This window comes from Mesoplodon bidens (assembly GCF_964165515.1).
Source record: "Mesoplodon bidens genome assembly, chromosome: 15".
Taxonomy (NCBI): Eukaryota; Metazoa; Chordata; class Mammalia; order Artiodactyla; family Ziphiidae; genus Mesoplodon; species Mesoplodon bidens.
The window spans coordinates 25,691,174-25,706,811 of NC_138171.1; the positions used below are offsets into that span (position 1 = coordinate 25,691,174).

At 47.1% G+C, this 15,638-nt stretch overlaps 1 protein-coding gene and 1 pseudogene across 5 annotated transcripts in view; both read right to left on the bottom strand.

The window, feature by feature from the left end:
* Positions 1 to 1,383: 1,383 nt before the first annotated feature.
* LOC308628298 (ATP synthase subunit O, mitochondrial-like) lies at positions 1,384 to 6,797 on the bottom strand (annotated as a pseudogene). Its single transcript has 3 exons — positions 6,676 to 6,797; positions 1,847 to 2,166; positions 1,384 to 1,789 (listed from the first exon to the last, which is right to left on the bottom strand). The product of its transcript is annotated as an ATP synthase subunit O, mitochondrial-like (transcript).
* The window catches only part of CBFA2T2 (CBFA2/RUNX1 partner transcriptional co-repressor 2), a 180,764-nt gene continuing 169,449 nt past the window's right edge, over positions 4,324 to 15,638 (bottom strand). For 3 of the 4 annotated variants that reach the window (XM_081256964.1, XM_081256965.1, XM_081256962.1), the window contains 2 exons: positions 13,360 to 13,550; positions 4,324 to 9,055 (listed from right to left, as the gene is read on the bottom strand). In XM_081256964.1, coding sequence (XP_081113090.1) covers positions 8,756 to 9,055; positions 13,360 to 13,550 — 491 coding nt within the window. In that variant the 3' untranslated portion in view covers positions 4,324 to 8,755. The remainder of the gene's footprint in view (positions 9,056 to 13,359; positions 13,551 to 15,638) is intronic. The other variant, XM_081256963.1, reaches the window with a different exon arrangement.

Here is a 15,638-nt window from a genome sequence, read left to right on the forward strand (position 1 = left end):
AAAAAAAAGTTATTCTCAAAACAAATACGACTTGAGGAAGACATCAGGTTCCCAGCGGGATGCTGGAACAAAAGTGAATCCTCAAGGACATCACATACTGGCAGAGAGAAAGAAAAGCAGGTTGGGATGGCAGCCTCTGTTTACAGGGGCTTCCTGGGTGCTAAGCCCTATGCTAAGGGTGACTCCCATATGATCACATTCACCTCAGAACAGCCCAGTGGTGTAGGCACCATTAGCATCCCCAATTTACACATGAAGAACCAGAAGCTCAGCAAGCAAGTGCTTGCTCTGAATCACACAACTGGATCTACTCTCTGGTACCAAGAGCTACTTGCCGTCAAACGTGAACATCGCTGAGCAAAATTTCAGGCATCCTCTGGTAATGGAAACGCTGGAGGACGGTGGCAGCTTTAACAAAGGAGGGAGTGAGGCCAAGCCCTGGGGCTGCACGATGGCAGACGGGGCAGCAAGAAGAGCCATGGAAGCACAGCACGAGGTGGAGGGTGGATCTGATGTGGGCTTTTCAGAGCTCAGCCCTCGGAAGGTAGGTGGTGTGGGTGCTGAGTACTCATCATTTCTGCAGCTCCCTAGGAGGCACCCAGAGAAAGTCAGTTGAGTTCATGGGGCAGATAGGCAGCCTCAGAAAAGGTTGGTGCAAAGGGGAAGGCAAAAGGTGCCGGAGTGTGCACTCCGGATGGGAATCTGGCTCGTGGATGGAGGCAGCAGAGGTAGCAGGTCTGATTCTGTCCACAAGAGGGCGCCTGGCACCAGGCAATGAAGCCGCCCTGGAGAATGGGGGGTGGTTTGTTGCTGGTTCCCCGATGGTCTTGGGAGAGAGGATGTGGAGGACGGGATACATCCAACTCACTGCCTTGAAATTCCAGCACCAGAAACAAGCACAGACGGGCTGGATGAGTTCAGGTCGATGCATGTTTGCTCATTCTGAGAGTGTATCATCTCAGGCCAATTATTTCCCTTTATACTGAGTAAGTTTCTTGACTGCCTCCTTCGTAAAATTTGAAAGGGCTCTTCCCTCGAAACCTGCCTTCCAAAAGGAACAACTCGTTCCTTTTTTTCCATCTCCTTCTCATACAGTAATGCTTCACTCATTTTGATTCATCTAATCTGCCATTCAGTAGTGCACTATTTGTTTCAATGATTGTAATTTTCAGAATTCTATCTTCAAATCTGCCTTAGTCTCTTACTTTTTGCTAATTTTTTTCCAGCACTGTCTTTAGAGGTTTCATAGTTATTTTATATTCTGTGTCTGATAATAACAGTACTGAAGTCCCTGGGTTCTAAAGCAATTTTTTTTTTTCCTGTTCAGGAAGCATTTTATTGTTGTTCCAAGTTTAAGAATTTTCACTGACAGAAAATCAACACTTAGAAAATCTGCATTGCTTTGCTCAGCTTCTGAATCTTGGTTTTTGAAGACATATTTCTCTCCAGTACGGACAATCATTCCACCCGTGATTGATGGCTCAATATTAACTTCCAGTTTCAACACTTGGCCTTTACTTAGAAAGCTCTTCAGGACCGTTTTTAATTCAGCAAGAGTGGCTTCATCTAAAGGAGGTACAGTGGTAACTGCAAGGTACTTCTCCACTCTGGACACTCATCATAGTAGAAAAGTCAGAACTATGGCTCCAGGGGTATTGTTCAAGCGACCATTTTCAGCAAGCAAATTGATCCAACCGGATGTGAGGGGAGAGAACCTTTTTTTTTTTTTGGCCGTGCCGCGCATGGCTTGGGAGATCTTAGTTCCCGACCAGCGATCGAACCCAGTCCCCTGGCAGCGAAAGCGTGGAGTTTTAACCACTGAACCGCCAGGGAAGTCCTGAGAAACCCTCTCTTTTGCTATCATGTCATTTAGGCTTTTCATCTCAATGTAACACTTTACATAGGGATTCATAATAGAAGCAGCCATTTCAGGTTCCTTCAAGATTTGTGCTACTCAACGATTCTTTTGCTACTTGCTCCAGTTATTCTGTTTAGATGCAGCAGAATAAAGAGCAGTGGCATAGCGACCTTTGATACCATGTATCTGAACACAGGCTTGATGGTGGCCTCACAGGCTTGATGAATGGCCTGAGCACAGATGTACTGAAGCATCGCACCTGCCGGGAGAGCCTGGGCACTGCTGGGGCAGCCTCTTCTCCTGGGAAGCTGTGGGTCAAACCTGAGTTGATGAGAGCTGAGTTAATTTTTTGTTCCTGCTGACTGTTGCTCACAGTGGCTCATTTGCTTGGACATGAACGTTAGTAACTATCTTGGACAATTTATACTTGGTTGATATGTAATCATATGATTTTTCTCTGGAGGATTTGCATTTTTGCTTCTGCCAGATACCAGGAGATACAAGCCTGGAATCCTCTTCATTTCTCAGTCCAGGGATTCTTTGACCTCTGGAGTAATGAGAATCTGAACCTCAGCTCCAGGAGAGAGCAGACATAAGAGTAGTCTCTGGCCAGTTTTTCTCTTTCTTCCAGCAGGACCAGAGAGATGTTCTCTGCTCAGTTCCCTTTGCAGACAGGTCAATTTTCCCTGCTTGCCTTTTCAATGAGGCCAAAGCCAGTGCCCTGGCTTTAGGGAGAGGTCCCCGTTTTGTTTCTCTAGTTTGTACAGGCTCAAAGCTTAGTGCCACAGTCCCCCTAGAGGTAATCCCTCCAATTCTTGACTTCTTGGAATTTCTTTTGCCCCCAAGCAGCAGTTTTCCTCTACTGTACCCAACTAACTACCTTTGTGGTTTCAGCTTACTCTTTTTTTCTGTCCCTTGGGGATTTCCTAAACTTTCTCATCTGTGACCTCAGCAAAAAAAGTCAATTCATTAGAATTTATCTGGCACCCAGGTGTTTTATGATAATGGCAACATTTTCAGCCTATTTATATAGCAAATTTAACATGGTATTTTACTATATTATCCCAAGTGCCTGGGATCATTTTTCCAGGGCTAAGGCAGACTGTGGATGGTTGACTTGTCTACCAAATATGCTTTTGTGCTAGACTGACAGTCACGAGGCTTGAGATCCTGTAATTGCTGAGTGGTGGACTGCAGCGCCGGGCGGCTGTTGAGAAAAACTGGCAGTTGGCACCATCTGCACGAATCAGCTAAACCCACACCTTGCCTTCTAGGGGCAAGGCCAAGGTCATCCTCCTCCCTACCCTGAACTCTAGTAACCAACCCTTGCCTTTGCATTGTGGGGGCCTGTGAAGCGGATGGTGCCAACAAGCCTCTTGCGCAAGGCTGCTCAGAAGTAGTTCTAGGGCCGAGGCCAGAGATGGGTATGCGGGTGACAGGAGTGAGGCTGGGGCCAGGTCCTTGGGAAGTAAGGCCTCAGGTCACTGGTTAGGAAACTGGACTGACAGCCCAAGACTTCATATGTACAGGTACACACAGGTGTGCCTGCAGCAACCTGTGTCATGTCACAGCTGGTCAGACCACCTCAGACCCATGCAAGTACTACTTGAGTCCTGTCGGAGGAACAGCAAGCTGGTGGGCTTTCAGGGAAAGCAGTTTAAACACAGGCTTCAAGCACCCCAAAAAAAGTTCAGTTCTAGAAATTCCACTCTGGAAAATTATCCCAAAGAAATAAATCATGCTAAGGAAGATGTTCACTTCAGTATGTTAGGGAAAATTTGAAAGCAATCCAACTGCCCAACAGGAGGTGAAGAGTTAAATTATGGCCTTGAGGGAATTCCCTGGCCGTCCAGTGCTTAGGACTCTGGGCTTTCACTGCCGAGGGCCCGGGTTCAATCCCTGGTTGGGGAACTAAGATCCCACAAGCCGCATGGCACAGCAAAACAAACAAACAACAGAAAATTATGGCCTTGATTAAATCGTACAACCATTAAGCAAATCAATACGAAGGCAACAGTGAACTTATGATTTAGCCTCAGTATAAAAAGGAAATGAATGAATATTCCCAAGTCCAGCTATGTTAAAAACGTTTAAGGAAATAAGAGTTATTAGAAAAAAGTACCTACAGATCCACTACCCTATTTTTCAGACTTTCTGTCGTTGTATTTTCCTCATTAAAAGATCACTTAATGGTGAAGAGCTAACAAGGAGTTGGGAATTATCTGTAGCTGTTGTTGGCATTTGGCTTCCCAGAGGTCCAGAAGCTGGAACCGCCTTCTTAGCAGTACCTCCTGCGTTCATTCCCCTGGGTGCTCTCAAGCCATAGCAAGAACCAGTGGAGCCCCAGCCCATCTCTGAAGATCAAGGAACAAGGCAGAGGGGACGTAGAAGCCTGCCGGCAGGACGTCTTACAAAACTACACGCACCACCTTCCCTCCTAGTCCCATTCCAGCTTGAGTCAGAAAAGGAATATAGCCTTTTTATTGACTACTTTAAGTAGAACAAACTAAATACGTATTGAACAGTTTTGGTTCATTTATACAGTACATTAAATAAGTTACGCACAGAGTTAAGTAACTAAAGTTCCTATCAGAGTAGAATGACAAAGCACAGAAACACCGACTCTACCGCATCCCGTGGGTGGTTTCACATTCATCATCCCCCTTAAAAAACCACGCTTGGAAGCTTAGTTTTGGATTTATTTACATTATTGGCTTTCTTTTATGGACGGAGCTTTTGTAGCCTCATCGGGAACTTCGAAAGCCTCTTAGCCAAACGGCACTTTCAGCCATTCGCCTAATGCTTATTGCTGCTTCTCTCTTGCCAACTCCAATGCAGGGACGGAGCTGTCCCTGCCAGCTGCCAGCCGCACATGCCCTATTTGGTATAAGGATCAATGAGTGTACACTGTGAAGTTGTGGGTCTAACAGATGGGGTAGCAGGGGAAGCTCCATCTCTGGGGCTGTGGAGGCAAAGGGCGGATGCAAGGCCCGCCCTCAGGCCTCAACCTTCTCCTGGCTCATGATGGAAAAGGTTGCCTGCACCATCATCTTTGGAATTGAGCATGTCAATGCACGTGGGCAAAGAGGCAGGTAGTCAACATTTTGGTTTCACAATAATTACAGAGTTGGAAGGGCCCTATTCAACAGCTCGCCCTGTACAACACCCCACTCCACCCCAGGCAGGACTCCTTCCGGACAGCTGACCGGCTGGCCCATGCTGGAACAGTCCAGGTCTCTCTAGCTTTTCTTACATTTGGTTCAAACCTGCCACCACCTAGTTCTCTGTAAATAGCTCAAAAAAAAAAAAAAATCTAAGAAACTTGGCTTGGTCTATTGACCTGGGAGCCTGGAAACCAGTGCTGAAGAAAGCCTCCAAGATGAGTTCTATTTTAAATGAGTTACTCAATCCATAATCCCATCTACAATTTCCAAGACAAACAGCCACCTGGTCATTATTTATGCTTTCATCCCGAAGAACTCACGACCACACAATTCCAATTGTGTTGTTGAAACTTCAAGCCCACTTGCTGAGATACCTTCTGGAACTACCCATAACAAGGTCTACCCTTGGCAAGCAGGTGATAGCACTGGGGATCAATTTGACTTTGGGACAAGGCTGTACAAAATAAAGTGTAGATTTTCTGTCTAGAAGCTGAGGATGCTCATGTTGACACCAAGAAGTGAGGAGCTCCTGGTGGACCAACTGGCCCAGATGTACAAAGGTTGTCCACACTGCAGAGGGCCCACTGCAGCCGATGCCAGGCATGGACCCATGCTGGGGAGATGGGTCTTGTTTCCAGTCTTAGATCCACTGAGAGACATACATGACTCAGCACTGTCTAAGAGAAGATGCACTTGCTGTGACCTCAGGGTCACATGACTGTGCCTGAGCAGATCTGCTTGAGCCCCATCCCGGGGGCTGCAAGGATGCTCCCAAGTGGAGTGCTCACAGCTCAGGAGGAGGGCTGCCTATTCCTGAGCAGGTAGAACTAACCTGAGTCTGTTTTCATCACTGGGTGGAGTCAGGCCTGGTGCAGGCAGTGTGGCCCCAAAGGATGATTGAAGATCTGAGGATCCAGCCCTCAAGCTTCCCTCAGAACATTTAAAGACAGCTCCCATGTTGGCCACTTCTGGTCTTCTCTGGCTCCTGCAACCATTCCTCACTGGGGAGAGGACAATGACGTCCCATCGCTTGTCACATTTGCTTTTGGTTTCTAGGATAATACTGAAGAGCCTATGACTGACCTGACAATACCTTCAGTACCACCACTATGTCATTTTTTGTCCCCTCAAACTATAAAGGTTGATCCTCTAAGCAGTCTGAGTCTATTAAGATATTTTAAATCTAATTAAATGAAAGGGGGAAGCCTGAATCTGCACCCTCAACCTGGCAGCTGGAGTGGTTATCAGCAGACACGGGAAACCAAGTGGGGAACCTGGACTCACCCCTGCCCCTCCAGTCCCCTCACCCCATCCCAAGACAGTGTCCCTTCTCCTCCTAACCAGAGAGCTGGAGAATTTCAGAAGAGCGGCAGGTGGAGAAAGGGACTCTTTACATTTAAATAGGAAGTCTTGGACAGATGCCCTAGCAACCTATGTGTGAAACTGACCAAATTTAATACAGCAAAAGGCATGAGATCTGAACTGCAGTGTGGAAACACTGCCTAAGTTTTCAGCTTGGCCTCTGGGTAGCACATGAGCAAAGCCGTTTAGAATAGCATTACAAAAATTCTGAAGATTAAACTGTCATTTTTAAACTGTCACACTCCACAAAAGTCAGCTAGGACCTAACCGCACACGAATCCTAAACCTTACCTGTAGAGCTTGACATCGAGCCCTGATGAACAGTACTCGGTTGGTTTTGGCTCTTTATTCCAACCTGAAAAAACCTGAGCTACCCTGGCTAGTCCTGTGGCCACTGAAGACTTAAAGAACATGCCTAGGTGTTCATCCAACTTGCCAATGAAAAAGGGAGCTGAGGACAGACCCAGTGGACACCACGAGACACCCTCTTGCTGCAACAGGTTTATAGGCTCAGTGACCTCCTCTCAGGGGACATCCCATGTCTCAGGGAAATGTAGGCAACTCCTGTCTGGGGTTCTGATTTCATCTGTTAGTCAGGATACCCCAACTGCTACAGCTTAAGGAGTTCCACAATAAAGTAACTACTCTGTTATTCTTTCTCTGGGGATGTGTTATTTTATGTAGCAGAAATCCAGGTATTTTAAAGGTGCCTTGTTCCGAGTTTCTTTTAAGACAGAAAATCCTTGGGTAAGGTAAATTAGGGACTTAAAGTTCTTAAAGTAAGATACACCTATATGTAAGGACAATGTTACCTATGCTGATACCTTACTGAGAGCTTTCCATTCACTGTGGTCAATGCACAGAAATTGGCCATCTAAAGCTGAGCTTTCAAGGGCCAGAGGGACCTTGCTGCAAGAGGGCGCTGAAGGCTTGGAGGTGGAGTGGGGGAGAGTCAGAGTCCTTGGGCTCCCAATAAAACTTGAATGACAGGGAAGAACGTGTGTGGCAGTTCCTAACGTTTTAAAGGGACTATAGGTGATGTCATGTTCGGAGAGCTAGGTAAGCAGCTGGAAAACTCCCTGAAGACAGGAAGAAAAATGGGTCAGGCTCTCTCAAATGGTTGTCACATTTCACAGAACTTTTCTTAGCTCAAAGAGGGCAGGTACCAACAAAACAAGAGAAGGGAAACAGATTGTATGCCCAATAATAAACTGATATAGGACATAATGACAAGGTTGGAAGAATTCCTTCAGGTCCAAAAGGGTTACTCAGAAGTGACCAGGCCTTGACTGGTGAGGCAAGCCGTAGCCACACCACATTGCATCCTGTGGGTCAACTACGGCTTCAGAGGCGCCAAATAGAGACCACGGGAAGAAGATCCATGCGGTGATCTGGACATGCGTGGTCTGAGATAAAAGGACACAGAACAAGACGACTGTGCAAAGAGCCAAGTGGTGACAAAAGGTTCTGCATTTCCAATAGATGATCCATTCAATAATGTAATGATATTAGTTTGGCCAACATGCTCAGAGGGAACAGACTATCCACAATTGAGTCTCATTCTCCCTCAGACCAATCCATGCGCTGAAAACTATTTTCTGCATAAGCAAAATCAAATAAGAGAGAAAAAAAATGGGTCCCAAACTAAAATAGCCAGCCAGGTTAGAAAATCTTGTCCAAAATGATCTGTGATGCTTGGTGGAAGGTTTACTTTTTATTATGGGTGCTTTTACTGAAATGGTGACTTCTTTCCTGTGGTTTCTGAGAATCTTAAGCCTGAACAGCAGGGTCGAGGAGGGAGTCCTGAGTGCTGCTTTTGGCCTGCCCAAGTCCCCATGGGACCCATCAGTGGCACCTGCTGAGGGTGGAAATGGGGCTCAAGGAGCTGTCGGGGCACGGGGAACTCCCTTTGGGAGAGAGGCCTCCTCCCGGCTTGCTCTCAGTCTCCAGGCCTCGGCCGTGGGCGGACGATGGAGGAGGGGACAGCACATGGGGTGCGCTGCCTCCGGCCTGGCGGGGCACATTCGACAGTCTGCGGCCTCACGAGGCAGGGAGGGGAGCGGGCGGGCGACAGAGAAGAGCGGCCACGGCCATCCCAGCTTCAGCTGCGAGAGGAACAAGCCAGGGAGCCACGGAGGAGGCAGCTCCAGCCAGCTGCCTGTGTGCACACGACGTCCCCCAAGGACACGGACGGGAAACTGGGGCAAGTGTCTGGAGAGGCTGGGGAGCAGTGTTTGCCGGGGCTTGAAGTCTTCCTGCCTCCACTTCTCTTGATGATGACCCAACAGCTACTTGCACTGCTTCAAGGAGCCAGCCTCCCGTGCAGAGTCTGTCGTGCGGTGAGGTCATCAGGGGGAAGGGAGTCTAGGGCTCAGAGCCCGCTGGTGTCGATGGCTGTCACAGAGGCAGGTGTTGAGGAGCGCGAGGTGGTTGCCGAGGTCTTGTCCAGGGCTGGACTTGGCACACTGCAGTCGGCGGACCGGGCTGAGCAGCCCCTCCCTCCAGGAAGCAGTGGCCGGCTCTGGCTGTGGGGACTTTGGCCGTGCAGGTTCTGGCCACAGAGGCGGTGGTGGCGCTCCCAATCCTTATGCTGGCAGAAAGAGCCACAGTATCGTGCGATATTGCAGCCACTGCAGGTCTCACTGGCTTTGCGGCCACAGTTCCAGCAGTTCTGCAAGACATAGGCATCCGTTAGCTGCTAGGATCCTGGGGGACAGACTTGTCATAACTCGTCACCTGTACTGTAAAACAGCAGGTGGGGCTGTACAGGGAGAGAGCGGGCTTTGGAGCTGCGCACACCTGCGCTTGCCCTGCCTCTACTGTTATCTGCGTTCTGAGTTTCCTTCATCTGTACAACAGGAAAACTACCTATCCTGGGCTGATGGGACAGTGAGATGAGGGGTATGTGAAGACATCGTAGGGCAGCTGGAAGTCCTGCTAAAGGCATCAACTCATTGTTTTGACTCACATTTTAATCCTCAACGACCAAACCAAATTCTGTCCCAGGGTTCCCCCATCATAGCTATCGATTCCAAGACCACACAGGTGCTTAGACAGTTTTCTTCTTTGCCCTTCCCAGTGGAGAAATGACCTTTGCTGTGTTCACTGACAACACCTTATCTTTAAAAAAGTCACCTGCCAGAGGACCTGGGTGAGTGACCAGGAGGGTGGGAAGCTGTGCTACTCTCTCTGTGCTCATTCTCCTTTCAGTGATGCATCTCACCAGAGGTGGGCTGAGGATCATGGGAATATTTCTGGCTTGTTTGTAGGAGCCCCCTGCAGTACCTTAGAACCTAAGGCCCTAAGGTCTACATCAGGGAGTTGTCCTACTATTCTTTGCACTTTCCTAGAGGAAAGCTCCCAGCACCTGCCCCTCGGTACTCTCCTCCCTGTGGGCTCCTGTGGGGACTTCACTAGTGACACAGGAGTGTTCTGCACTTGAGGTCTCCGTGACCCACTTACAAGAGAAAAGCCTTACGGCATTGGTCAGGTGAAGCTATCAGGAGAGCAAGGCTTTCTTCTTAGGTGTCAGGAAGGACTTGATCAGTCAGCCAGCTGCCCTCTCCCCTGCAAGTTCTCCAGAATGGCGGAAGCCAATCACGAGGCCTGGCCTGACACTCAGAGAAGACAGATACTGTTCCCAATGAAGTCAGAACACTTGAGCAAGCGTAAAACAACTGATAAGGGCCAAGAAGGACCTGAGGCCACCTTGCCCACCTCTTGCATTGTACAGGCGGGACACTGAGGGCCAGCAGGCAGGGACTTGTCTGAGGTTATAAAATGATCACGTGGCTATGCAAAGCCTGGAACCCGGACCGCCTGCCTCCACTATACCCAATGTACAAGTTTAGTTTCAAAAAGCCTTAGAAAGGACTGCAGATTCCCTTCTAACACAACAGGCTTCTCAGGAAATACACTCTAAGGACCGCCCCACCCTTGCCAACACCACCACTGGAGGACCAAGACGGGACAGAAGTAATTCTGAGGATCATTAAAGGTCCCCAAGCAAACTGCATTCCAGAGAACTTCATACTTTGGAGCCTGATAGGCTGACTCCAAACAACGCTTTGGTAGAACATTATTGCTTGTGGGGAAGAACTCAGTTGCCCTCATGGGGCTGCTGTGCAAACACTGGCCTCTACTCCCTCTGTCCAAGTCTGCAAGAACATCTCAAACTGGGGCACAGTATTAAACCAATGGTGCTTTCACCTTGGTCACCGTTACATTTAAAATATTTATTACATGATTGATGGGATACAATAAAACAAGATAGCCTCCCACAGAGGTGGGATCATAGAAATGCAGGAACAATGTGGTTAGGGTCAGAGAAGCCAGGGTGAAAAGGACACTTTACATTCCCTGTCTCTGTGGCTTTTCCCTGATTTCACCAAAAGCCTTTTTGCCAAGAAACATGACAGAAGGTTTACTGTGGTAGTCACCTTTCAAATCAGCATTTGTCAAAGCTGGAGCAATGCATGTGGCCAAAAAGGCCTTTGTAATTAATGGGTAAGGTTATGAACCTTCTGAGTTACTGGCCAAGGAAGTCAGAGATGGGATTCCAGAATTTCCTTTGTCAAGCATGGGCCATCAGTCTATGCCAGTTATTACTCAAAGTGGCCCAGGGAACACCTGTATCAGAACGACCTGGGGCTTGTCAAAATTCTTGGGACCCATCCCAGAGCTCCCTGACCTTATTTCAAACCTGGCCTAAAGGAGAAATGATTCTTATCTTATAGTCAACTGCTAGCCCATTATGTTTGCCAGGAAATCCAGGCTGGGGACAGAAGGGGACCTCTCACTGCACCCCTCTACTTGAGGCATTCCAGGGGAGATGCTTCAGTCTGGCCTCAGAGGAGGCAGCTGCTCTGCAAGAGCAAGAGCTGCCACAGCTTACACACCTATGTCGTTAACGACGTTAACAAAATCCCTTCCGTCTAAACAGCGCATTGCAGTTTAAAAACACTTCCACAGGGGCTTCCCTGGTGGCGCAGTGGTTGAGGATCCGCCTGCCAGTGCAGGGGACACAGGTTCGATCCCTGGACCAGGAAGATCCCACATGTCGCAGAGCAACTAGGCCTGTGTGCCTCAACTACTGAGCCTGTGCTCTGGAGCCCACGAGCCACAACTACTGAGCCTGCAACTACTGAAGCCTGCGTGCCTATAGCCCGTGCTCCACAACGAGAGAAACCACCGCAATGAGAAGCCCATGCACTGCAACGAAGAGTAGCCCCCGCTCGCCGCAACTAGAGAAGGCCCACTAGCAGCAACAAGGACCCAACACAGCCAAAAATAAATAAATAAAATAAATAAATTGATTAAAAAAACCCCAAAACCACTTCCACAACCATGATCTAATTATATCTTCCTAAAAAGTATAAGACCAGCAGGACAGGGGCTGCTACACACCCACTATACAGAGAAGAAGACTGACTCCTGAAGGGTATGCTGCCGGAGTGAGGGGAACTGGGACTAGCACTTAGGGCTCCTGGGCTCCTTCCGCTATACCAAACCACCTCTCACAGGATGGATGAAAAACTCCAGGGATACCTCTAGATGTCAAGTAGAACTTTCTGAATGAAATGGAAGGAAATCAGCTCTCCTGGTCCAACACAAAATTACTCAGAGCTTAGGCCCTGCTATCCTGCCCCTGTTTTGGAAGGCAGTTTGCTGGGATGGATGCTGGTGTGTGCCTCACCTGTAAGCCTCTTTGTGCATTGTTTAAAATTCTAGCTCCTTTAAAGCACAATGCTATAAATGGAGAGCTGGGATTCAAACCATGCAATCCAGATCCAGAACTCATGCTCTTAGCCAAAATGTTACATTTTTTCTTTGGAGAAAGACATAGTTAAAGATAAACATAGATATAAAAGTAGATAAATATGGACAAATATAGGTATTGATATGGATGGCTATAGATAAGGAATTAAATACGCAACAGAAAAAAGTAGGAGGGGAGAAGGAAAAGGGGAGAGTTAAAGGAAATGTTTTCTCACAGTTCAGTTGGGAGTGCTACAGTAAGGACTCTTCCCACACCCTCTGTGAATGGCAACATGATATTCAGGCATTTTCATCTTCACATTGCCATGCTTAACACTGTAATACTGAAAATGATCGTTTAAAGAGGATGAGAAAATAAAGTTTCTGTCATTTAAAAAACAAACCAACAAAAAAATCTCAGTTCTTTATAACTTCAAGAGAATATCCCAAAGACTAGATGGGCTCTACCTACTTACAGAAACAGGCTTGTTTCAGGACTTACAGTTTGTCTTAAAGCTGAAAAGTGACTAAAATGAAAGTTACAGAAAAAGCTCATTACATTTGAAAGGACTGTTATGATGTTTTTGTCACATGCCTTTTCTTTTCAGTTTGTTGCCCTCCTTGTGGTACAAGAGTGTCCTGTATAGAAGCATCACCACATCCTGGGGCCCTAGGCAGTCCGGCAGGCCTGCCCGATCTGTTACTTCAATCCATGAAAGGACTATCCTTTTTGCAAACAGATTGGATGCTACAGGACCCTGCATCTCCTTTCTCCTACTCTGGCTTCTGCAATGTGGGATTACATCAAATTCCCTGAGCCCCAGTCTCCTCATTTGTAAAACTGGACTCCAACAACACACACACCTCACAGGGTCACTGTGAGGACCACAAAGACCACATACACACTTCGCTCTGTATCTGTGCACTTCGCTCTGTATCTGGCACACAGCAGGCCCACCCAGGCAGTGGTGGTCATTGTTGTCACACAAGTCCGCAAACTGTCTTTAGGGTGAGTTTTCAAAACTTAGACCGATATAATGAGCCAATATACAAGAATACAATACTTGAGAAACAAACCTCTCTGGTACTGAATAAAAATCATAATCATCTAGCTCCAGAGCAGACGGTTGGCCCTTACTACCCAGCACTTGAGAGGAAAGCAGTGGGCTTGGTCACTGCAGCCGCCCCAGCCCCAGCCCGCAGCCCAACAGTGCTGACCTCCGTTGACTCTTCTTGCTCGTTTATGACGAGGAAGGCGTCCTCGGCGGCCTGCCGTTTGACATCCGCTATTGTCTGCTCCATCCGAGCTCTCTCGGTAGCAATCACTTCAAAGGCTTTTTGCTCTGCCTCAGCAACGGCTTTCTGTACTTCTGACATGGCCTGAATTTTCACCTTATTCACAGCTTCTTCTAGAAGAAAGTGACAGTAAAATCAACTGGCCGAGAAATCTTGCCCCTCCCACTCCACATCATTTCTAAGAAGGGACAGAGGTGAAACCTGATGACTTTTCTAAAAATGCACAGGGATGAACCTATGACATAGCATTCACTTTTATTCTTATCCTCACTTGTCCATTCATGCTAGGGGCTGGGGAGACCTCGGTGACTAAGATGTATCCATATTCTCACAACTGTGATCAAGTATAAAGGTGGCTGAGGTGCCATGATACATGTCAGTATAAGAGACAACAGTTCCAAGGGGAAAAGTGGTCAGCTCTGTAAGTGGCAGAGGAGGATCAGGAAAATGTGTCTTGGTTGAGATGGTAGGTGGAAATGAATTTTTAGAAAGTCTTGCATTCCCTGCTAAGGAATTTGTCCCTTGTAAAGAAAATGTGAAACCCTAAAGGGTTCTATGCACGGAGAAAAGACTGAAGACAGAGATACCAACTGAGAGGTTGGGGCAATAATCCGGCTGATAAAAAGAGACTCTGAATTTAGGCAGGAGCAAGTGGCACAGAAAAGGGGATGAGATAGAATGAGCTGGTACATCTAAGGGTCTGGAGGTGGAGGTAAAGGCGAAGAATGGAACTGCTATGCAATGAAACAGATAGTAAGCAAAATGCTCGTGTGAAGGCAAGTGAGAAGGTTGAGGTGCATCCAGGTACAAATGACCAGGAGGCAGTTAGGTATGTGAGACTGAACTCAGTAGAGAAATGTTGCCTGAAGATACAGTTCTGGGCTGCTAGGTACCCTGGGCCTCCAAAGCCCTGCCCAGTTGCCATCACCCCACTTGATTCCTGATCAGTTCCTCCCAGCACCACTGCCCTGCTTGGTTTCATAGGATGTACACTCCAAATGACATATGCCATGCATCTGAGCCTCAGTCCTAAGTCCCAGAGTAAATGACCTCCCTCCTGAGTCCACAAAACTGGACAACTCAGAAGCCTAAGGAAACTCCCTTACTGCTTGGCTCTTTCACATGGCCTAGGCTCAAAAGAGGTCTAGACACAATGTTGCCATCCTAGAACTTTCCATCATATCACTCCAGCCAAGAAAAGCAAGTTTACACCCTAAAGGTCAAGGATGATGCTGAGCTGATCAGACACTGACTCCACTCCTTTACTCTTGGTGTCCACGCAGGTCCACTGTGGCCCACCACAGCTACCTTTCATAGACCTCTTTTAATTTACCACGTAGATATTGAGTGTCTCTTATTGAACCAACATAAAAACGCTCCTAAGTATATTTTATCTTCTCAGTTTAAAGATGAATCAGTGAGAATCATAGTTAGGAAATCTACCTCGCTGAAGGTCATCTAAGGTCACAGATGGGACTGTCACAGAACAAGCACTCAAATTTAGCTGGCCCACGCCAAAGTTAGGCTCTTAACCATAGTTAACCAAAGGTTACCTCTCAAGTAGAAACTCACTAGTTATCAAAGAGATCTTGTGCATGGTAATTTTTCACTCTACCTTTACAATTACTATCTTCATTTCCCACAATTCTACTTCTTGGTAGCATAATATACACATCCCCATTTCCAACTGCAGAGGTTTTTCCGAGGTGCTATGTAGTTTCCAAATTATTTTTAATGGTAAGATAATATTCTGTTGTGGTGCCACACTATAAAATTCATATAACCATTCATGGATATGTGGGCATTTCCTGGGTTGCCTCTCCCTTGTTCCAAGAATGCACTAAGAACAGTGTCTTTTTACATACTGCTGCCTTTTTAACAATTTGCATGCCTAAATCTGGATCATTCCCTTTTATTATTATTTTTTAAATTTATTTTTATTTTTCTGGCCGTGCCGTGTGGCATGCAGGATTCTTAGTTCCCCGACCTGGGATCGAGCCTGTGCCCCGCCAGCAGTAGAAGCTTAACTTAACCACTGGACCACCAAGGAAGTCCCTGGATCATTCCCTTTTAAGATTCAAAAGCATGCCAGTGAGAAATGATTTCAAAATTTCCATGTGTTCATGGTTGGTAACACTTAATAATTTCATATATAAATCTCTGATGAATTATTTAGTGTCATTAACAGGGTCCTCTAAAAT